This window comes from Pristiophorus japonicus, chromosome 20 (genome assembly GCF_044704955.1).
Source record: "Pristiophorus japonicus isolate sPriJap1 chromosome 20, sPriJap1.hap1, whole genome shotgun sequence".
NCBI lineage: Eukaryota > Metazoa > Chordata > Chondrichthyes > Pristiophoridae > Pristiophorus > Pristiophorus japonicus.
Genome location: NC_091996.1, coordinates 72,578,021 through 72,601,320, shown reverse-complemented (window position 1 = coordinate 72,601,320; position 23,300 = coordinate 72,578,021). Strand labels below are relative to the sequence as shown.

The window sequence follows — 23,300 nt, the reverse complement described above, 5'->3', positions numbered from 1 at the left end:
AAACATTGCCCACACCACCACAACACAAATCGCTGAAAAAACTAAAAGAAAAAGCAATCACACTGACCTCAGGAGTCCATTACTCAGCTCTCCCCCACCGGGATGGTTGGATCGCGCTGATTTCCCAGGCGGTCGCTGCGGGGCGCGCTGCGAGGCGCACTGCGGGGTGGACGGGTCGGGCAGGAGCTCAAGCTCGCGCCGGTGTCGCGACCGGGGGCGTTACACACCGGGTGCGGCTCTTCCGGGCGCTGCTGCTCCGCGAGGCTGCTAAACCCGACCCGAGGGTCACTGCGGGGCACCGGAGGCTGGCCGCCCGCCCAGAACACCTCACCGCCACCATTGCCGCTGCTCCAGGAGGCGAAAAACGGAGCGCAGAAGCCGGGAAAATCAATGTTTAAACCGAGTCAGAGAAGGCTCAGGATGTGGTCCTACAGAAGGCACAGGATCCACTACGGTGCAGAGACAAATAGCGGTGAATTTTCTCAAGCGAGTCTTGTTGAGCTACTTTTGCCGGAGATTCGCTCCCTGTGACCAAGCTGTCTCAATATCTCCTTTTGTGGCTCGGTGTCACATTTTATTGGATAACGCTCCTGCGAAGCACCTTGCGATGGTTTACTACGTTAAAGGCGCTATATAAATGCAAGTTGTTGTTGTCTCCTGCCTGCCTTCTGTGTACGCCCAGGACAGGTCTGCCCTAGTCTCTGTCCTGCCTATGTTCTGAATTCCCTTTATCTTCATTCACCAGCGCATTTAGTTGCTCTTCTGGCCCATTAGTTCTATCTCTTGTATTTTTTCTCTTGGTCTCTCGGGCTCTGCTCTCATGTGCCCTCCCCTTCCTGTCACCTGGCCATGCCGCCTTTCATTTCTCCTCTCTCTCGTACTTTCGCCCCTCAATCCCAAGCCCGATCTATCACTGCTCCCCTACTGCTGTTCCAGGCTCGATTCCACCTTGGATAAATCCATCTGTGCCTCTCTTGGCAATCTACGAAGGGTCCATTGAGACACTGACCACTGCCCTCCTTACGAGCAATAACCCCATCTGCCCCATCCTCCTCTCTCGGCAGTCCCTTTGCCCACCGCCCACCACTGCTCCCTTGCCCTTCCATTCCCCACAATATTTCTGTGGCCATCGACCTGCTCCCGCACCTGCATCTTTGATGGCCTTGTCTCCAGCCAAAGCTCTATTCACTGCCATCCTGATCATTGTTCCTGTACAGCCCCAATCTTCGCTCCCTCAGGTCCAAGGAGCGAAGACTTGAGAGTGTACGCTGTGCCGTCCATAACCAGATCTGCCTCCATCACGTCATGCACTATCATCATCATAGGCAGTTCCTTGATCACTTCATGCACTATGAGGCCTCATTCTCATCTGCCAAAAGCAGCCAGTGGAAATACCGACGAGATTGTCTTCAGTGTCCGCCACAAACTCCGTTCCCAACCTCGATGTCTTGTTTGACCCTGAACTGAGCTTCTGACCCCATATTCTCTCCATCACCGAGACTGCCTACTTCCACCTCTATAACAGGGCTTGTCTCCATCCCTGCCTCAGCTCATCTGCTGCTGAAACCCTCATCCGTGCTTTTGTTGCATCTAGACTTGACTATTCCAATGATCTCCTGGATGGCCTCCCATCTCCCACCTTCCGTAATCTCGAGCTCATCCAAACCTCGGCTGCCCGTGTCCTAATTCACACCACGTCCCATTCACCCATCACCCCTGTGCTCGCTGACCTACATTGGGCCCCAGCCCAGCAACACCTCGATTTCAAAATCCTCATCCTCCTGTTCAAATCCCTGCATGGCCTCGCCCCTCCCTATCTCTGTAACCTCCTCTGACCCTACAACCCTCCAAGATCTCTGCGCTCCTCCAATTCTGGCCTCTTGTACATCGCCCACTCCTTTCACCCCACCATTGACGGCTGTGCTTTCCACCTAAGTTCTGGAATTCCCTCCCCAAATCTCTCTACCTCTCTACCTTTAAGACACACCTTAAAACCTATCTCTTTGACCAAGCTTTTGGTCACCAGTCCTAATGTCTCCTTCTTTGGCTCAGCGTCCATTTATTTCTGATGACTCTCCTGTGAAGCAACTTGGGATGGTGTTCTACGTTAAATGCAAATTGTTGTTGTTGTACAGCAGCAGTTGTATTAGTGATATAACTGGTCGGCTGGGCTATATCCCCCAGTACTGGCACTGGCCAGGGTATCCCCCGGGAACTGGAACTGGCCAGGGTATCCCCCAGGTACTGGGACTGGCCAGGGTATCCCCCGGGTACTGGGACTGGCCAGGGTATCCCCCAGGTATTGGGACTGGCCAGGATATATCCGCCAGTACTGGGACTGGCCAGGGTATCCCCCAGGTACTGGCACTGGCTAGGGTATCCCCCAGGTACTGGGACTGGCCAGGGCATCCCCCAGGTACTTGCATTGGCCACATGAACCACAAAGGTCTCTCCTGCCTCTGCACATCCTGTGTGGGTATCAGCAAAGGGTTAGAGAGAGAGGCTGGCAGATTGGTTTTTACACAGAGGGTTGTGAGGACATGAAATGGAATTGGATGGTGTTGGACTGCTCCCTCATTCCTCCACATTATGTTCGTCACTTCCCCTTCCACCGGCAGAGTGAGATCAGAGAGACCGACTCCCCGTGAGTGAGGGGAGAGTGACCGATCTCCGGTGGTTGAGGGAGAGTGACCGACCCCCCATGAGGGGAGAGTGACCGACTCCCAGTGAGGGGAGAGTGACCGACTCCCAGTGAGGGGAGAGTGACCGACTCCCCATGAGGGGTGAGTGACCGACTCCCCGTGAGTGAGGGGAGAGTTACCGACTCCCCGTGAATGAGGGGCGAGTGACCAACTCCCCGTGAATGAGGGGGGAGTGACTGACCCACAGTGAGGCAGAGTGACCAACTCCCCGTGAGTGAGGGGAGAGTGACCGACTTCCTATGAGGAGAGAGTGACCGACTCCCTGTGAGTGAAGGGGAATGACCGACCCCCAGTGAGGGAGAGTGACCGATTCCCAGTGAGGGGAGAGTGACTGACCTCCCGTAGGTGAGGGAGAGTGATCTACCCCCAGTGGGTGAGGGGAAAATGGCCGACACAAGTGAGGGGAGAGTGACCGACTCCCATTGAGTGAGATCAGAGTGACCGACTCCCCGTGAATGAGGGGAGAGTGACTGATCCCCGTGAGGGGAATGTGACCGACTTCCCGTGAGTAAGAGGAGAGTGACCGACCCCCCGTGAGTGAGGGGAGAGTGACCGACTCCCCGTGAGGGAGGGTGACCAACTACCAGTGGATGAGGGGAGAGTGACCGACTCTCCCTTCAACCACGGGGAGTTGGTCACTCTCCCTCACGGGGAGTCGGTCATTCTCCCTTCACTGGGGGTCGGTCACTCTCCCCTCATTCACGTTGACCGACTCCCCATGAAGGGAAAGTGACCGACTCCCAGTGAGTGAGGGGAGAGTGACCGACTCCCTGTGAGTGAGGGAGAGTGACCGACTCCCCGTGAGTGAGGGGAGAGTGACCGACTCCCAGTGAGGGGAGAGTGACCAACTCCCCGTGAGTGACCGACTCCCAGTGAGGGGAGAGTGACCAACTCCCCGTGAGTGAGGGGAGAGTGACCGACTGCCAGTGAGGGGAGAGTGACCGATCCCGTGAGGGGAGAGTGACCAACTCCCGTGAGTGAGGGGAGTGTGACCGACCCCCAGTGAGGGGAGAGTGACCGACTCTCCCTGAGGGTGGGTGACCAACTGCCCGAGGGTGAGGGGAGAGTGACCAACTCCCCGTGAGAGGGGAGTGACCGATCCCCAGTGAGTGAGGGAGCATGACCGACTCTCCGTGAGGGAGAGTGACCGATCCCCATGAGGGGAGAGTGACCGATCCCCAGTGAATGAGGGAGAGTGACCGACTCCCCGTGAGGGAGAGTGACCGATCCCCAGTGAGTGAGGGAGAGTGACCGACTCCCCGTGAGGGAGAGTGACTGACTCCCCTTGAGTGAGGGTGAGTGACCGACTCCCCGTGAGTGAAGGAAGAGTGACCGATCCCCGTGAGGGGAGAGTGACCGATCCCCAGTGAGTGAGGGAGATTGACCGATTCCCCGTGAGTGAGGGGAGAGTGATCGACCCCCAGTGAGGGGAGAGTGACCGATCCCCAGTGAGTGAAGGAAGAGTGACCGATCCCCGTGAGGGGAGAGTGACCGATCCCCAGTGAGTGAGGGGAGAGTGATCGACCCCCAGTGAAGGAAGAGTGACCGATCCCTGTGAGGGGAGAGTGACCGACCCTCACTGAGGGAGGGGAGAGTGACCGATCCCCGTGAATGACAACAGAATAGGTATAAAAATATAAGATTAGGAAGTAAGCTTGTTTGTACTCACAGTTTGCGAAATGTATTCATACGAATGGCTCCGTCCTGATCGGTTATCTGCATAGTGACTCCCTCGAGCCTGTAATTGTTTATCTTCAGATAGGAACATTCTGACCCAACAGAAAGGAGATGCCATATGCCTGTAAACTAAAATAAAACGTCCCATCAAATACTCCCAGGGCAGGTACAGCACGGGTTCGATACAGAGTAAAGATCCCTCTACACTGTCCCATCAAACACTCCCAGGGCAGGTACAGCACGGGTTACATACAGAGTAAAGCTCCTTCTATATCATCCCAATCACATTAAATCTGTGCCCTGTGGTTATCGACCTTCCCACCCAGTGGAAACATTTCCTCCCTTTCTCCTTTCTCAAAACCCCTCATGATTTTGAACACCGCTATTAACTTTCCCCTTAACCTTCTCTGCTAAAAGGAGAACAACCCCAGCTTCTCCAGCCTCCCCACATAACTGAAGTGCCTCACCCTGGTACCATTCTAGTAAATCTCCTCTGCGCCCTCGCCAAGGCCTTGATATCCTTCCTAAATTGCCCTGCCCAGAATTGGCCACGGTTCTCCAGCTGGGGCCGAACCAGTGTTCGAGAAAGGTTTAGCCCAACTTCCTTGCTTTTACATAGAAACATAGAAAATAGGTGCAGGAGTAGACCCTTCAATAAGATCATGGCTGATCATTCCCTCAGTACCCCTTGATCCCTTTAGCCGCAAGGGCCATATCGAACTCCCTCTTGAATATATCCAATGAACTAGCCTCAACAACTCTGCGGTAGGGAATTCCACAGATTAACAACTCTCCGAGTGAAAAAATTGAGCTAATTTTGAGTGGGCCTCAGTGAGATATGAACTCACAACTCCTGGTTTACTAAACCAGTGCTCTAACCCCTGAGCTATGGAGCCACCTATGTGCTGTCTGCCTCTGTTAATAAAGCTAAGAATCCCAAATGCTTTTTTAACTGCCTTCTCAATCTGCCCTGCCGCTTTCAGAGATGTATTCACATACACCCCCCGATCTCTCTGCACCCCCTTTTAGAATTGTACCATTAGTTTATATTGCCTTTCCTCACTCTTCCTACCAAAATGCATCACTTCACACTTCTCTGTGTTAAATTTTATCTGCCACGTGTCTGTCCATTTCCCCAGCCTGTCTGTGTCCTCCTGCAGTCGGTTACGATCCCCCTCACTGACTATTGTCCAGTTTGTTGCACTATTGTCTGATTTTCCTGTGGTTGGAGAACAGCTGGACCCTGCTGGGGGTTAAAAGGATGTTTCTGACCAGGAGAACAAACTGGAGGGTGACTCAGCAGCCTGGTACAGCTGGCAGCAAGGGCTCTCGCCGGCCTTACAGGTGAGGTTGAAAGATTGTGTTGTTACCTGCTGAAGATTGAAGTTGCTGTGAGCCTTGAGCCGGTCGATGGGACCCACCCTCTGATTTGGTGCCCGCCGTCTCTCACCTCCACATGAGGGAAGCATTACACAAAACGCACAAAGGTAAATTAAACGCATAGACGCCATGGTTTGGAGACAGGGAAGATGTCTGCCCAGCGTGTTCTTTAGGGTTTCCAGTAATGGAGCAATATTTACCGATGACAGAGGTCAACGCTGGTTTATCATTAAAAACACACAGCCTGTGTGATAGGCCTGAATCCCAGTCTAAATCCTTCTCACAGGGAGAGAATTCGAGCATATCCCCAACCCCACTGAAACACCCTCTCCCCATATCCCCCAACCCCACCTACCCACCCTCTCCCCATATCCCCCACACCCACCCACCCACCCTCTCCCCATGTCCCCCAACCCCACCTATCCACCCTCTCCCCATATCCCCCAACCCCCCCCACTCACCCTCTCCCCATATCCCCCACACCCACCCACCCACCCTCTCCCCATGTCCCCCAACCCCACCTATCCACCCTCTCCCCATATCCCCCAACCCCCCCCACTCACCCTCTCCCCATATCCCCCACACCCACCTACCCACCCTCTCCCCATGTCCCCCAACCCCACCTATCCACCCTCTCCCCATATCCCCCAACCCCCCCCACCCACCCTCTCCCCATATCCCCCAACCCCACCTACCCACCCTCTCCCCATGTCCCCCAACCCCACCTACCCACCCTATCCCCATGTCCCCCAACCCCACCTACCCACCCTCTCCCCATATCCCCCAACCCCACCTACCCACCCTCTCCCCATATCCCCCAACCTCACCTACCCACCCGCTCTCCATATAAGAACATAAGAAATAGGAGCAGGAAATTTGGCCCCTCGAGCCTGCTGATCTGATCCTGGCTTCAACTCCACTTCCCTGCCTGCTCCCCATAACCCTTGACTCCCTTATCATTCAAAAATCTGTCTATCTCCGCTTTAAATATATTCAAAGACCCAGCCTCCACAGCTCTCTGGGGTAGAGAATTCCAAAGATTCACGACTCTCTGAGAGAAGAAATTCCTCTTCATTTCTGTTTTAAATGGGTGACCCCTTATTCTGAAACTATGCCCCCTAGTTCTAGATTCCCCCATGAGGGGAAACTTCCTCGCTGCATCTACCCTGTCAAGTCCCCTCAGAATCTTATATGTTTCGATAAGATCACCTCTCATTCTTCTAAACTCCAATGAGTATAGGCCTAACCTGCTCAACCTTTCTTCATATGACAACCCCTTCATCTCAGGAATCAACCGAGTGAACCTTCTCTGAACTGCCTCCAATGCAAGTATATCCTTTCTTAAATAAGGAGACCAAAATTGCACGCAGTACTCCAGCTGTCGTCTTACCAATACCCTGTACAGTTGGAGCAGGATATTCCTACTTGTATATTCTATCCCCTTTGCAATAAAGGCCAGCATTCCATTTGCCTTCCTGATTACTTGCTGTATCTCATGCTAAATTTTTGCATTTCATGCACAAGGATCCCCAGGTCCCTCTGTACCACAGCATTTTGTAATTGCTCCCCATTTAAATAATAATTTGCTTTTTTACTTTTCCTACCAAAGTGGATAACCTCACATTTTCCCACATTATACTCCATCTGCCAAATCTTTGCCCACCATCTTTGTATCTTCAGCAAATTTGGCTACATTACACTCGGTCCCTTCATCCAAGTCATTAATATAAAATGTAAATAGTTGGGATCCCAGCACTGATCCCTGCGGCACCCCACTAGTTACAGTTTGTCAACCTGAAAATGGCCCATTTATCCCCACTCTCTGTTTTCTGTTAGTTAGCCAATCCTCTATTCACGCTAATATATTACCCCCAACCCTGTGAGCTCTTATCTTGTCTTGGGGTGACCCGCTGGTTAAACCACTGAAGTAGCTGGCTGTAGATAGAACTCAGTGGTCCCACAACCAATGGGTCGGAGCAGAGCTCTGTAGTCCTGCCAAATCCAGTCGCGAATGGTGGTGGACAAGCAGGCAAAGGTGGCTCCGTGAACATCCCCATCCTGAACGTTGGTGGAGCCCAGTGCGCAGCTGCAAGAGACAAGGCTGATGTGTGCACGGAATGCAGAGTAGACGATTCCTCTCGGCCTCCTCCCGAGGTCCCCACCATCATAGGTGCGAGTGTCCAGCCAAGTCGATTCACTCCACATGACTTTCAGAATGGGCTGAGTGCGCTGGATACAGCAAAGGCTATGGGCCCCGACAACATCCTGACTGTTGTGTTGAAGACCGGTGCTCCAGAACTAGCTGCGCCTCTAGCCAAGCTGTTCCCAGTACTGATAACTCAGCACAGAGAAGAAGAGAGATGAGGGTTTACTGGCCTGTATATCCGAGTACATCACTAGGCAGCATGTTTACCCAATAGACCATCAGTGGATGTGTAGTAAGGGTTAACTGGGGTGCTTAACTTCTTTAGGATCATTTTATTTCACCTGTATCCAATTTGTGCAATTAAAGTTTCATAAATTAAAATAGATTTGACCACATTACCACAAAATTTCAAATTTGCTGTTTTGGCATCATCACCAGGCAGACCAGACCAGACCAGACCACAGCATATCCTGTGCATTGAAAGCCCAACATGCTCAAAGTACATTCAGCTAAGCTTTTTGAATTATTTGTCTAAAATATTGCACATATTTTTCAGGCATGCAGCTGGAAATTATTACTCATAACTTGAGCACATTAAAAAATGTACTTTGCCAATTAAAGCAAGTTCATGCAACTGTCAAATGGGCTGGCAGCCAGCTCGGCCCAGGATTTAAATACTGGCGAGCAACAGGGTTGGTAATATTTCACACGTAGTCTCTTTCCACATTGCAGGTGCAGGGCAACATTTTCCAGATGGTGTCCCAGAGATGTAAAAATATACCACAGTGCATGGTGGTGATATAGATGAGGTTACACAAGATAAGGGCTCATGGGATTGGAGGTAATTAGCGTGTATAGAGGATTGGTTAACGGACAGAAAACAGAGTAGGGATAAACGGGTCATTTTCAGGTTGGCAGGCTGTAACTAGTGGAGTGCTGCAAGGATCAGTGCTGGGCCCTCAGCTATTTACAATCTATATTAATAACCTAGATGAAGGATCGAGTTGTAATGTATCCAAGATATCTGACGATACAAAGCTAGCTGGGACAGTAAGCTGTGAGGAGAACACACAGCGTCTGCAAAGGGATAAAGATAGACTAAGTGAGTGGGCAATAAGGTTGCAGATCGAGTATAATGTAAGGCAATGTGAGGTTATTCACTTTGGTAGGAAGAATAAAAAAACAGAATATTTTTTAAATGGTGAGAAAATTTTAAATGTTGGTGTTCAGAGAGATTTGGTTGTCTTTGTGCAAGAAACATAGAAAGCTAGAATGCAAGCACAGCAAGCAATAAGGAAGGCATAGAAACATAGAAAATAGGTGCAGGAGTAGGCCATTCGGCCCTTCGAGCCTGCACCACCATTCAATATGATCATGGCTGATCATTCCCTCAGTATCCGTTTCCTACTTTCTCTCCACACCCCTTGATCCCCTTAGCCATAAGGACCATATCTAACTCCCTCTTGAATATATCCAATGAACTGGCATCAACAACTCTCTGCGGCAGGGAATTCCACAGGTTAACAACTCTCTGAGTGAAGAAGTTCCTCCTCATCTCAGTCCTAAATGGCCTACCCCTTATCCTAAGACTGTGTCCCCTGGTTCTGGACTTCCCCAACATCGGGAGCATTCTAACCGCATCTAACCTGTCCCGTCCCGCCAGAATCTTATATGTTTCTATGAGATCCCCTCTCATCCTTCTAAACTCCAATGTATAAAGGCCCAGTTGATCCAATGTCTCCTCATATGTCAGTCCAGCCATCCCAGGAATCAGTCTGGTGAACCTTCGCTGCACTCCCTCAATAGCAAGAATGTCCTTCATTAGATTAGGAGACCAAAACTGAACACAATATTCCAGGTGAGGCCTCACCAAGGCCCTGTACAACTGTAGTAAGACTTCCCTGCTCCTATACTCAAAACCCCTAGCTATGAAGGCCAACATACCATTTGCCTTCTTCACCGTCTGCTGTACCTGTATGCCAACTTTCAATGACTGATGAACCATGACACCCAGGTCTCGTTGCACCTCTCCTTTTCCTAATCTGCCGCCATTCAGATAATATTCTGTCTTCGCATTTTTGCCCCCAAAGTGGATAACCTCACATTTATCCACATTATACTGCATCTGTCATGCATTTGCCCACTCACCTAACCTGTCCAAGTCACCCTGCAGCCTCCTAGCGTCCCCCTCACAACTCACACCACCACCCAGTTTAGTGTCATCTGCAAACTTGGAGATATTACACTCAATTCCTTCATCCAAATCATTGATGTATATTGTAAAGAGCTAGGGTCTCAGCACTGAGCCCTCCGGCACCCCACTAGTCACTGCCTGCCATTCTGAAAAGGACCCGTTTATCCCGACTCTCTGCTTCCTGTCTGCCAACCAGTTCCCTATCCACTTCAATATATTACCCGCAGTACCATGTGCTTTGATTTTGCACACCAATCTCTTGTGTGGGACCTTGTCAAAAGCCTTTTGAAAGTCCAAATACACCACATCCACTGGTTCTCCCTTGTCCACTCTACTAGTTACATCCTCAAAAAATTCCAGAAGGTTTGCCAAGCATGATTTCCCTTTCATAAATCCATGCTGACTTGGACCGATCCTGTCACTGCTTTCCAAATGCGCTGCTATTTCATCCTTAATAATTGATTCCAACATTTTCCCCACCACTGATGTCAGGCTAACCGGTCTATAATTACCCGCTTTCTCTCTCCCTCCTTTTTTAAAAAGTGGTGTTACATTAGCTACCCTTCAGTCCATAGGAACTGATCCAGAATCGATAGACTGTTGGAAAATGATCACCAATGCATCCACTATTTCCAGGGCCACTTCCTTAAGTACTCTGGGAGGCAAATGGCATGTTGTCTTTTATTGCAAGGGGGTTGGAGTATCAGAGTAAGGAAGTCTTGCTACAATTGTACAGGGCCTTGGTGAGACCATACCTGGAGGAGTATGCACAGTTGGTCTCCATATCTAAGGAAGGGTATACTTACCTTGGAGGCAGTACAACGGAGGTTCACGAGATTGATTCCTAGGATGAAAGGGCTGTCTTATAATGAGAGACTGTGTAGAATGGGCCTATACTCTCTGGAGTTTAGAAGAATGAGTGAACATCTCATTGAAGCATACAAGATTCTGAAGAGGATTGACAGGGTAGAGGATGTGAGGTGGTTTCCTCTGGCTGGAGTGTCTGGAACTAGCAGGTCACAGTCTCAGGATAAGGGGAAGGTCATTTAAGACAGAGACGAGGAGGAATTTCTTCACTCAGAGGGTTGTGAATCTTTTGAATTCTCTGCCCCAGAGGGCTGTGGATGCTGAGTCTCTGAATATATTCAAGGCTGAGATCGATAAATTTTTGGAGTCTAGGGGAATCGAGGGATATGGAGATGGGGCGGGAAGGTGGAGTTGAGGTCGATAATCAGCCATGATATTATTGAATGGCGGAGCAGGTTTGAGGGTCTACTCCTGCTCCTAATTCTCATGTTCTTATGTTCTTACCATGTCATTCATGTTATTTAAGGCAGTATTATTGGCTTTACCAAGACAACGGTGAAAATACAAAAGAATTGCTGAATGCAAGTGAAATATGAAAAGTGGTCAGATAGTGAAGGTTGGAGTTCGGTCAAGCACATTTTGCTGGTTGCTTTTAAAACATAATCATAAGCATAATTTTCGGTTGGACTTTTCTATATGAAACTTGCTCCAATATGGATGGCAGGTTACTCTCTAACCTTGGAAAGTGCCCATTTATCACATCCTGTGATACTGCTTGAATTAATGTAAAGTACAATGTGAGCGATATAGCAGGATGGGTCTAAATGCAGCAGTTTACATTAGCTCTACAGTGCGAAGACACAGGTTAATGTCATAGATAACCAATCCACTCCATTACACTCAGCAATATGAAACCCAGGTCACGGCAAAGTCAGTGGCAAAAGTTGCTAAGGATGTCATGAGGAGGTCCCATTTTTCTCTCCTGCAGAGGCTGACCCTCGCTGGCTGGGAAGGAATCCTCTCGTCTCGCACTCAAGTGACAGGAATATTGTTGCTGGATATTAGCTGGCCTATAAACAACTCCCACCAATGTTTCCTGCCTCTTGCTATTTATTAGCTCCACCCAAACTGATTCTACGTCTTGATTTACGGAGCTAAGATCTTTTCTCTCGACTGCCTTTATCCCATCCTTTACTATAAGGGCTACCCGTCCTCCTTTTCCATTTTCCCTATCTCTTATAAAAGTTAAGTATCTTGGAATATTTAGTTCCCAACCTTGGTCACTTTGCAACCACATCTTCATAATGGCTATTAGATCAAACTTATTAATTTCTGTCTTTGTTATTAATTCATCTATTTTGTTGTGAATGCTTCGCACATTCAGATATACTACCTTTAACTTTGACTTTTCTCTACTTTTCCCTGATGTCACGTTAGTCACTGATGCCCTATTACCTTTATTACTCTCTCTGTCCCTTCCTGACCCAAGCTGCTTACTTTTACTCAAAATTCTGCTCTGCTCTTTGGACTTGACATTTCTCTTGCTGCTTTTAAACTTACTCTTTCCTGAATCCTCCCACACCCACCCCTTCATTAGTTTAAAGCCCTGTCTACTGCCCTAGTTATTGATTCACCAGGACACTGGTCTCAGCACGGTTTAAGTGGAGCCTGTCCTAATGAAATAGCACCCTCTTTCCCCACTACTGGTGCTCGTGCCCCAGGAACTGAAACCCCTTTCTCCCACACCACACTTTGAGCCAGGCATTTAAACCCATTTGTCCCTATGCCAAAGTGCGCGTGGCTCAGGTAACAATCCAGAGATTATTATCTTTGAGATTCTGGTTTTTAATTTGGATCTCAACTCCTGAAACTCCCTCAGCAGAACCTCATTCCTAGTTCTACCTATATTGGGATGCCAATCAAGCAGGCTGCTTTGTCCTGGATGGTGTTGAGCTTCTTGAGTGTTGTTGGAGCTGCACTCATCCAGGCAAGTGGAGGGTATTCCATCACATTCCTGACTTGTGCCTTGTAGATGGTGGAAAGGCTTTGGGGAGTCAGGAGATGAGACACTTGCCGTAGAATACCCAGCCTCTGATCCGCTCTTGTTGCCACAGTGTTTATGTGGCTGGTCCAGTTATGTTACTGGTCAATGGTGAACCCCAGGATGTTGATGGTGGGGGATTCAGTGATGGTAATGATGTTGAATGTCAAAGGGCAGTTGTTGGAGATAGTCATTGCCTGGCACTTGTGTGACGTGAATATTACTTGCCACATATCAGCCGAAGCCTGAATGTCATCCAGGTCTTACTGCATGCGGGCATGGACTGCTCCATTATCTGAGGAGTTGCGAATGGCACTGAGCACTGTGCAGTCATCAGCGAACATCCCCACTTCTAACATGGAAAAAAAGAGCTGAATTCCAGAGGTGAGGTGAGAGTGACTGCCCTTGATATCAAGGCAGCATTTTACCGAGTGTAGCACCAAAGAGCCATAGTAAAACTGAGGTCAATGGCGAGAGCAAAGGAAGATGGTTGTGGTTATTGGAGACCAATCATCTCAGCCCCAGGACACCACTGCAGGAGTTCCTCAGGGCAGTGTCCTCGGCCCAACCATCCTCAGCTGCTTCATCAATGACCTTCCCTCCATCAAAAGGTCAGAAGTGGGGATGTTCGCTGATGATTGCACAGTGTTCAGTTCCATTCGCAACTCCTCAGATAGTGAAGCGGTCCCATGACGGCCTATAACAAGACCTGACCAACATCCATACTTGGATTGACAAGGGAAGATAACATTCATGCCGCACAAGTGCCAAGTGATAAGCATCTCCAACAAAAGGTAGCTCAGCCACCTTCTCCTGACCTTCAACAGCACGACTGTTACCGAATCCCCACCATCGCCACCACCATAACTAATAGGCCCTTACTATACAGTATAAATACACATGAGGCCCATATGTGAGAGAAGGTCACTCTGTGACCAGTAACCTTTATTAGCCTGCACTGAAGTGATGAAGGTGGGTGGAGCTTCCCCTTTTATACCTGAAAGTCCAGGTTAGGAGTGTCTCCCACAAGTTCACCACCTAGTGGTCATGTTCTCACAGTGTACAACTTAGGTCAGTTTATACATGGGTTACAATGACAGTTGAATGCATGACATCACCTCCCCCCAAAGTCTTATTGGGATCACAGGTTAAGTCTCCCTGGTGATTTATGCTCCCTTGTAGAGCGCCTGAGTTGGGGCTCCGGTTGTTGGGCGCTGGCCTGAGTGGCTGCTGTTTGCGGTGCCTCAGGCCTGTCCGGACTGCCCACAGTGACTGGGCTCTCCTCCACTTGGTTCTGGTGTTCGGTCACCTGTGGTGGAGTGAACTCTACATCGTGTTCTTCCTCTGCTTCTTCTATGGAGTTGCTGAACCTCCTTTTTGTTTGATCCCACGTGTTTGCGGCAGATTTGTCCATTGGTAAGTTTAACTACCAGAATCCTATTCCCCTCTTTGGCAATCACAGTGCCTGCGAGCCATTTGGGCCCTCAGCGTAGTTGAAGACAAAGACAGGGTCATTGACATCAATACATCGCGCCTCGCATTCCTGTCATGGTAGTCACATTGTGACTGGCGCCTGCTCTCAACAATTTCTTTCATGGTGGGGTGTATAAGGGATAACCTGATTTTGAGCATCCTTTTCATTAGCAGCTCTGCGGGTGGAACACCTGTGAGCGAGTGTGGTCGGCATCTATAGGCCAACAGGAGGCGTGATATGCGGCTTTGTAGGGAACCACCTTGGAATCTGAGCATCCCCTGTCTGATTATCTGCACTGCTCGTTCTGCCTGGTCGTTTGAGGCCGGCTTGAATGGTGCCGTTCTGACATGGTTGATACCATTTCCTGCCATGAAGTCCTGGAACTCAATGCTTGTAAAGCACGGGCCATTGTCACTTAACAAGACGTCCGGTAGACCATGGGCAGCGAACATTGCCTGTAGACTTTCTACCGTGGCAGAGGATGTGCTTGAATTAAGAATGTCACACTCGATCCATTTGGAGTAGGCGTCTACTACAATCAAAAACATTTTGCCCATGAAAGGACCTGTGTAGTCCACATGGATGCATGACCATGGCTTGGCGGACCAGGACCAGGGGCTAAGGGGGGCTTCCCTGGGCGCATTGCCCAGCTGGGCACATGTGTTGCACCTGAGAACACAAAGTTCCAGATCTGCATCTATCCCTGGCCACCAATGGTGTGACCTGGCAATTGCCTTCATCATGACAATGCCTGGGTGCTCATTGTGGAGTTCTCTGATGAACACCTCTCTGCCCATCTGGGGCATGACTACTCGGTTTCCCCATAGTAGGCAATCAGCCTGAATCGAGAGTTCATCCTTGTGCCTGTGAAATGGTTTAAATACCTCAGGGCATGCCCCATACGTGGCTGTCCAGTCCCCATTAAGGACACATTTCTTGACGAAAGACAGTAGCGGGTCACTATTTGTCCAGACTTTGATCTGACGGGCTGTCACGGGTGAGCCTTCGCTTTCGAAAGCTTCAGCAACCATGACCATCTCAGCAGCATGCTCGGTTGCCCCCTCGGTGGTGGCTAGTGGGAGCCTGCTGAGTGCATTGGCGCAGTTTTCGGTGCCCGGTGTGTGCCGACTTGTATAGTCATAGGCAGCTAACGTGAGTGCACACCTCTGTATATGGGCCGATGCATTTGCATTTATGGCCTTGTTGTCGGCCAAAAGGCACGTTAGGGGTTTGTGATCTGTCTCCAGCTCAAATTTCCTGCCAAACAGGTACTGATGCATTTTTTTTACTGCCTATACACTTGTAAGCGCTTCCTTTTCTACCATCCCGTAGCCCCTTTCTGCCTGGGATAGACTTCTGGAGGCATAAGCTACCGGCTATAACTGACCCTTGGCATTGACATGCTGCAACACACACCCGACCCCATAGAACGACGCATCTCACGTTAAAACAAGTTTCTTACATGGGTCATATAGTGTTAACAGATTGTTGGAGCATAACAAATTGCGTGCTCTATCAAAAGCCCTTTCCTGGCTGTCCCCCCAGACCCATGTTCGACCTTTGTGTAGGAGCACGTGTAGCAGCTCTAACAGCGTGCTCAATTTGGAAAGAAAGTTACCAAAATAGTTCTGGAGTCCCAGGAACGAACGCAGCTCCGTCGTGTTAAGGGGTCTGGGTGCTCTCTGAATTGCTTCCGTTTTGGACGCAGTAGGGCTGATCCCGTCTGCTGCGACCCTCATCCAGGAATTCTACCCCTGGAGCTAGGAAGAAGCACTTCGCCTTTTTCAGTCGCAGCCCTACCCGGTCCAGTCTGCGCAGCACCTCCTCCAGGTTGTGGAGGTGTTCTTCAGTATCGCGACCCGTGATGAGAATGTCGTCATGAAAAACCACCGTCCTTAGAATCGACTTGAGGAAGCTTTCCATATTGCATTGAAAGATTGCGGCGGCCGAGCGAATTCCAAACGGACATCTGTTGTACTCAAACAACCCTTTGTGCATAGTGATGGTGGTCAGCTTCTTCGACTCACTCGCCAGCTCCTGGGTCATGTAAGCTGAGGTCAGGTCCAATTTTTTTTTAAGTTTGTCACCGGATAGCGTCGCAAAGAGATCCTCCGCTCTCGGTAGCGGGTACTGGTCTTGGAGTGACACCCGATTGATGGTGGCCTTGTAATTACCACATATCCTGACCGACCCATCTGCCTTGAGCACCGGCACAATCGGGCTCGCCCAGTCACTGAATTCGACTGGCGAGATGATGCCTTCCCTCAGCAGGCAGTCCAATTCGCCTTCTATCTTTTCCTGCATCACGTATGGCACCGCTCTGGCCTTGTGGTGGACTGGCCTGGCGTCCGGGTTTATGTGAATCACTACTTTGGTCCCCATGAAAGTGCCAATGCCGGTTGAAATAATGAGTCAAACTTGTCCAGGATCTGTGAGCATGATACTCGCTCCACAGAAGAAATTGCATTGACATCGCCCCACTTCCAGTTCATGACAGCAAGCCAACTCCTCCCCAGTAGTGCGGGACCATCCCCCGGGACAATCCAGAGTGGCAATCCGTTCTCCGAATCTTTGTGGGTCACGACTACTATGGCGCTGCCGAGCACCGGAATGATCTCCTTTGTATATGTCCGTAGCTGTGCGTCAATCGGCAATAATTTTGGCCTCCTGGCCTTGGACGCCCACAACTTGTTGAACTGTTTGATACTCATCTGGGACTGTCTGGCCCCTGTGTCTAGCTCCATTGATACTAGGATGCCATTGAGGAGCACTTTCATCATTATCGGTGGCGTCCTGGTATATGAACTGTATATGTACTCCACATGAACACACTGAACTTCAGCTTTCAGCGATTTCCCCCAGTGTTCATTTGGCCTCGTAGTGCTTACATCGGGCCCGTCCTCCTCGTAGATCAACCTGGCTGCAGGCTTCCTGCACATACGCGCCAAGTGACCGCTGACGTTGCAGTTTCTGCAGGTATATTGCTGATACCTGCAAGCTCTGGCTGGGTGTTTGCCTCCACACCTTCAGCATGAGCTGGAGGCCCCGTTGTTGGAAACAAAAGGTCCATTACCAGTCGATCGTCTCTGACTGTCTCTGTAACTGTCCTTAAGCGCACCATTAACAGGTGTTGATGGCCCCATTACTGGCCGCATTGTCCCTTGCGATGGCATGAATCACCGTTCAGCTAGCCATTGTCTCTGTTGAATTCCCCCTTTGGGTTCGACTACATGCTCAGGCATGCCCGATTGCCCCTGCCTGCCTGGAGAACTGTGTCCCACGTTAACAATGTTGACTCCCTGTCCATTTGCTGCATTTAAACTAAGATTTTTGTCAAACATCATTCTGGTCTCTTCCTCCCCTGAGATAAATATCTGGGCTATCAAAGCCGCCGTTTCCAGGGTCAAGTCTTTGGTCTCAATCAGTTTCCTGAAAGCCCCAGCGTGCCCGATGCCCTCAATAAAAAAGTCTCGCAGCATCTCCGCTCTGCATGCATCTGGGAACTTACATAGGCTCGCCAGGCGCCAGAGATCTGCCACGAAGTCTGGAACGCTTTGCCCTTCTCGCACAAGTTCACCACCTAGTGGTCATGTTCTCACAGTGTACAACTTCGGTCAGTTTATACATGGATTACAATAACAGTTGAATACACGACAGTAACCGAATCCCCACCATCGCCACCACCGTTACCGAATCCCTACCATCGCGATCTTAGGGGTCACCACTGACCAAAAGCATGACTGAACTCACCATATCAACATCGTGGCTACAAGAGCAGGTCAGGGGCTGGGTATTCTGCAGCGAGTGTCTCATCTCCTGACTCACCAGGCCCTCCACCATCTACAAGGCACAAGTCAGGAGTGTGATGGAATACTCTCCACTTGCCTGGAATAGTGCAGTTCCAACAACACTCAAGAAGCTCAACACCATCCAGGTCAAAGCAGTTCCTTTAATTGGTGCCCTTGTAAGTGGACTCAATATCCAGCCCCCGACCCTGCCCCCGCCCATGCCCCTGCCCCCTCCGGTGCACTGTGGCTGCAGTGCGTATCATCACGACGATGCACTGATATTACTTGGACACCACCTCCCTCCCCTGCAACCTCCACCACCAAGAAGTACAAGAGCAGCAATGTCACTGGAACATCGACATCTCCAAGTCATGAACCATCCTGACTTGGAGAGAAATCGCCGTTCCTTCATCGTCGCTGAGTCAAAATCCTGGAACACACTTCCTGACAGCACTGTGGGAGAACCTTCATCCCACGGACAGACAGGACTGTTGGAGAACCTTCACCCCACGGACTGACAGCACTATATGAGTTCCTTCACCCCACGGATAGACAGCACTGTGGGAGAACCTTCACCCCACGGACAGACAGCACTGTGGGAGAACCTTCACCCCACGGACAGACAGCACTGTGGGAGTACCTTCACCCCACGGACTGACAGCACTGTGGGAGTTCCTTCACCCCACGGACAGCACTGTGGGAGAACCTTCACCCCACGGACAGACAGCACTGTGGGAGTACCTTCACCCCACGGACTGACAGCACTGTGGGAGAACCTTCACCCCACGGACTGACAGCACTGTGGGAGAACCTTCACCCCACGGACTGACAGCACTGTGGGAGAACCTTTACCCAACGGACGGACAGCAGTGTGGGAGAACCTTTTACCCCACGGACGGACAGCAATGTGGGAGAATCTTTTACCCCACGGACGGACAGCACTGTGGGAGAACCTTTACCCAACGGACGGACAGCAGTGTGGGAGAACCTTCACCCCACGGACTAACAGCACTGTGGGAGAACCTTTTACCCCACGGACGGACAGCAATGTGGGAGAATCTTTACCCCACGGACTGACAGTACTGTGGAAGTACCTTCACTCCACGGACAATATCGTGGGAGAACCTTTACCCAACGGACTGACAGCAGTGTGGGAGACCCTTCACCCCACGGACTGACAGCACTGTGGGAGATCACCTTTACCCCACGGACTGACAGCAGTGTGGGAGACCCTTCACCCCACGGACTGACAGCACTGTGGGAGACCATTCACCCCACGGACTGACAGCACTGTTGGAGAACCTTCACCCCACGGACTGACAGCAGTGTGGGAGACCCTTCACCCCACGGACTGACAGCACTTTGGGAGGACCTTCACCCCACGGACTGACAGTACTGTGGGAGACCCTTCACCCCACGGACTGACAGCACTGTGGGAGTTCCTTCACGCCACGGACTGACAGCACTGTGGGAGAACCTTCACCCCACGGACTGACAGCACTTTGGGAGAACCTTCAGCCAACGGACTGACAGCACTGTGGGAGACCCTTCACCCCACGGACAGACAGCACTGTGGGAGTTCCTTCAGCCCACGGACTAACAGCACTGTGGGAGTTCCTTCACCCCACGGACTGACAGCACTGTGGGAGACCCTTCACCCCACGGACAGACAGCACTGTGGGAGTTCCTTCACCTCACGGACTGACAGCACTGTGGGAGAACCTTCACCCACGGACTGACAGCACTGTGGGAGACCCTTCACCCCACGGACTGACAGCACTGCGGGAGACCCTTCACCCCACGGACTGACAGCACTGTGGGAGACCCTTCACCCCACGGACTGACAGCACTGCGGGAGACCCTTCACCTCACGGACTGACAGCACTGTGGGAGAAACTGCACCCCACGGACAGACAGCACTGTGGGAGAACGTTCATCCCACGGACAGACAGCACTGTGGGAGAACCTGCACCCCACGGACAGACAGCACTGTGGGAGACCCTTCACCCCACGGACAGACAGCACTGTGGGAGAACCTTCACCCCACGGACAGCACTGTGGGAGAACCTTCACCCCACGGACTGACAGAACTGTGGGAGACCCTTCACCCCACGGACTGACAGCACTGTGGGAGAACCTTTACCCAACGGACGGACAGCAGTGTGGGAGAACCTTTAGCCAACGGACTGACAGCACTTTGGGAGAACCTTCACCCCACGGACTAACAGCACTGTGGGAGTTCCTTCAGCCCACGGACTGACAGCACTTTGGGAGAACCTTCACCCCACGGACTAACAGCACTGTGGGAGTTCCTTCAGCCCACGGACTGACAGCACTGTGGGAGAACCTTTTACCCCACGGACGGACAGCAATGTGGGAGAATCTTTACCCCACGGACTGACAGTACTGTGGAAGTACCTTCACTCCACGGACAATATCGTGGGAGAACCTTTACCCAACGGACTGACAGCAGTGTGGGAGACCCTTCACCCCACGGACTGACAGCACTGTGGGAGAACCTTTACCCCACGGACTGACAGCAGTGTGGGAGACCCTTCACCCCACGGACTGACAGCACTGTGGGAGACCCTTCACCCCACGGACTGACAGCACTGTGGGAGACCATTCACCCCACGGACTGACAGCACTGTTGGAGAACCTTCACCCCACGGACTGACAGCAGTGTGGGAGACCCTTCACCCCACGGACTGACAGCACTTTGGGAGGACCTTCACCCCACGGACTGACAGTACTGTGGGAGACCCTTCACCCCACGGACTCACAGCACTGAGGGAGAACCTTCACTCCACGGACTGACAGCAATGTAGGAGTTCCTTCACGCCACGGACGGACAGCAGTGTGGGAGAACCTTCACCCCACGGACTGACAGCACTTTGGGAGAACCTTCAGCCAACGGACTAACAGCACTGTGGGAGACCCTTCACCCCACGGACAGACAGCACTGTGGGAGTTCCTTCAGCCCACGGACTAACAGCACTGTGGGAGTTCCTTCACCCCACGGACTGACAGCACTGTGGGAGACCCTTCACCCCACGGACAGACAGCACTGTGGGAGTTCCTTCACCTCACGGACTGACAGCACTGTGGGAGATCCTTCACCTCACGGACTGACAGCACTGTGGGAGAACCTTCACCCCACGGACTGACAGCACTGTGGGAGCCCCTTCACCCCACGGACTGACAGCACTGTGGGAGTTCCTTCACCCCACGGTCTGACAGCACTGTGGGAGAACCTTTACCCCACGGACGGACAGCAGTGTGGGAGAACCTTCACCCCACGGACTGACAGCACTTTGGGAGAACCTTCAGCCAACGGACTGACAGCACTGTGGGAGACCCTTCACCCCACGGACAGACAGCACTGTGGGAGTTCCTTCAGCCCACGGACTAACAGCACTGTGGGAGTTCCTTCAGCCAACGGACTGACAGCACTGTGGGAGAACCTTCACCCCACGGACTAACAGCACTGTGGGAGTTCCTTCAGCCCACGGACTGACAGCACTGTGGGAGAACCTTTTACCCCACGGACGGACAGCAGTGTGGGAGAATCTTTACCCCACGGACTGACAGTACTGTGGAAGTACCTTCACTCCACGGACAATATCGTGGGAGAACCTTTACCCAACGGACTGACAGCTGTGTGGGAGAACCTTTACCCCACGGACTGACAGCAGTGTGGGAGACCCTTCACCCCACGGACTGACAGCAGTGTGGGAGACCCTTCACCCCACGGACTGATAGTACTGTGGAAGTACCTTCACTCCACGGACAATATCGTGGGAGAACCTTTACCCAACGGACTGACAGCACTGTGGGAGAACCTTTACCCCACGGACTGACAGCAGTGTGGGAGACCTGTCACCCCACGGACTGACACCACTGTGGGAGACCCTTCACCCCACGGACTGACAGCACTGTTGGAGAACCTTCACCCCACGGACTGACAGAACTGTGGGAGACCCTTCAACCCACGGACAGACAGCAGTGTGGGAGAACGTTCATCTGACGGACAGACAGCACTGTGGGAGACCCTTCACCCCACACGGACTGACAGCACTGTGGGAGACCCTTCACCCCACACGGACTGACAGCACTGTGGGAGAACCTTCACCCCACGGACAGCACTGTGGGAGTACCTTCACCCACGGACTGACAGCACTGTGGGAGACCCTTCACCCCACGGACTGACAGCACTGTGGGAGTTCCTTCACCCCATGGACTGACAGCACTGTGGGAGAACATTTACCCCACGGACGGACAGCAGTGTGGGAGAACCTTCACCCCACGGACTGACAGCACTTTGGGAGAACCTTTAGCCAACGGACTGACAGCACTGTGGGAGAACCTTCACCCCACGGACTAACAGCACTGTGGGAGAACCTTTTACCCCACGGACGGACAGCAGTGTGGGAGAATCTTTACCCCACGGACTGACAGCTGTGTGGGAGACCCTTCACCCCACGGCCTGACAGCACTGTGGTAGAACCTTTACCCCACGGACTGACAGCAGTGTGGGAGACCCTTCACCCCACGGACTGACAGCACTGTGGGAGACCCTTCACCCCACGGACTGACAGCACTGTGGGAGAACCTTCACCCCACGGACTGACAGCAGTGTGGGAGACCCTTCACCCCACGGACTGACAGCACTTTGGGAGAACCTTCACCCCACGGACTGACAGTACTGTGGGAGACCCTTCAACCCACGGACAGACAGCAGTGTGGGAGAACGTTCATCTGACGGACAGACAGCACTGTGGGAGATCCTTCAACACACACGGACTGACAGCACTGTGGGAGATCCTTCACCCCACGGAATGACAGCACTGTTGGAGAACCTTCACTCCACGGACTGACAGCACTATGGGAGTTCCTTCACCCCACGGACTGACAGCACTGTGGGAGAACCTTCACCCCACGGACTGACAGCACTGTGGGAGACCCTTCACCCCACGGACTGACACCACTGTGGGAGAACCTTCACCCCACGGACAGCACTGTGGGAGTTCCTTCACCCCACGGACTGACAGCACTGTGGGAGAACCTTCACCCCACGGACTGACAGCACTG

The 23,300-nt window shown here is 51.7% G+C and overlaps 1 protein-coding gene across 1 annotated transcript in view; it reads right to left on the bottom strand.

The window, feature by feature from the left end:
- The window catches only part of c8g (complement component 8, gamma polypeptide), a 212,190-nt gene that overhangs the window by 18,739 nt on the left and 170,151 nt on the right, over nt 1-23,300 (bottom strand). Inside the window, exons 3-4 of the mRNA XM_070863264.1 lie at nt 5,750-5,926; nt 4,372-4,508 (exon numbers count right to left, since the gene is read on the bottom strand). Coding sequence (XP_070719365.1) covers nt 4,372-4,508; nt 5,750-5,926 — 314 coding nt within the window. The remainder of the gene's footprint in view (nt 1-4,371; nt 4,509-5,749; nt 5,927-23,300) is intronic.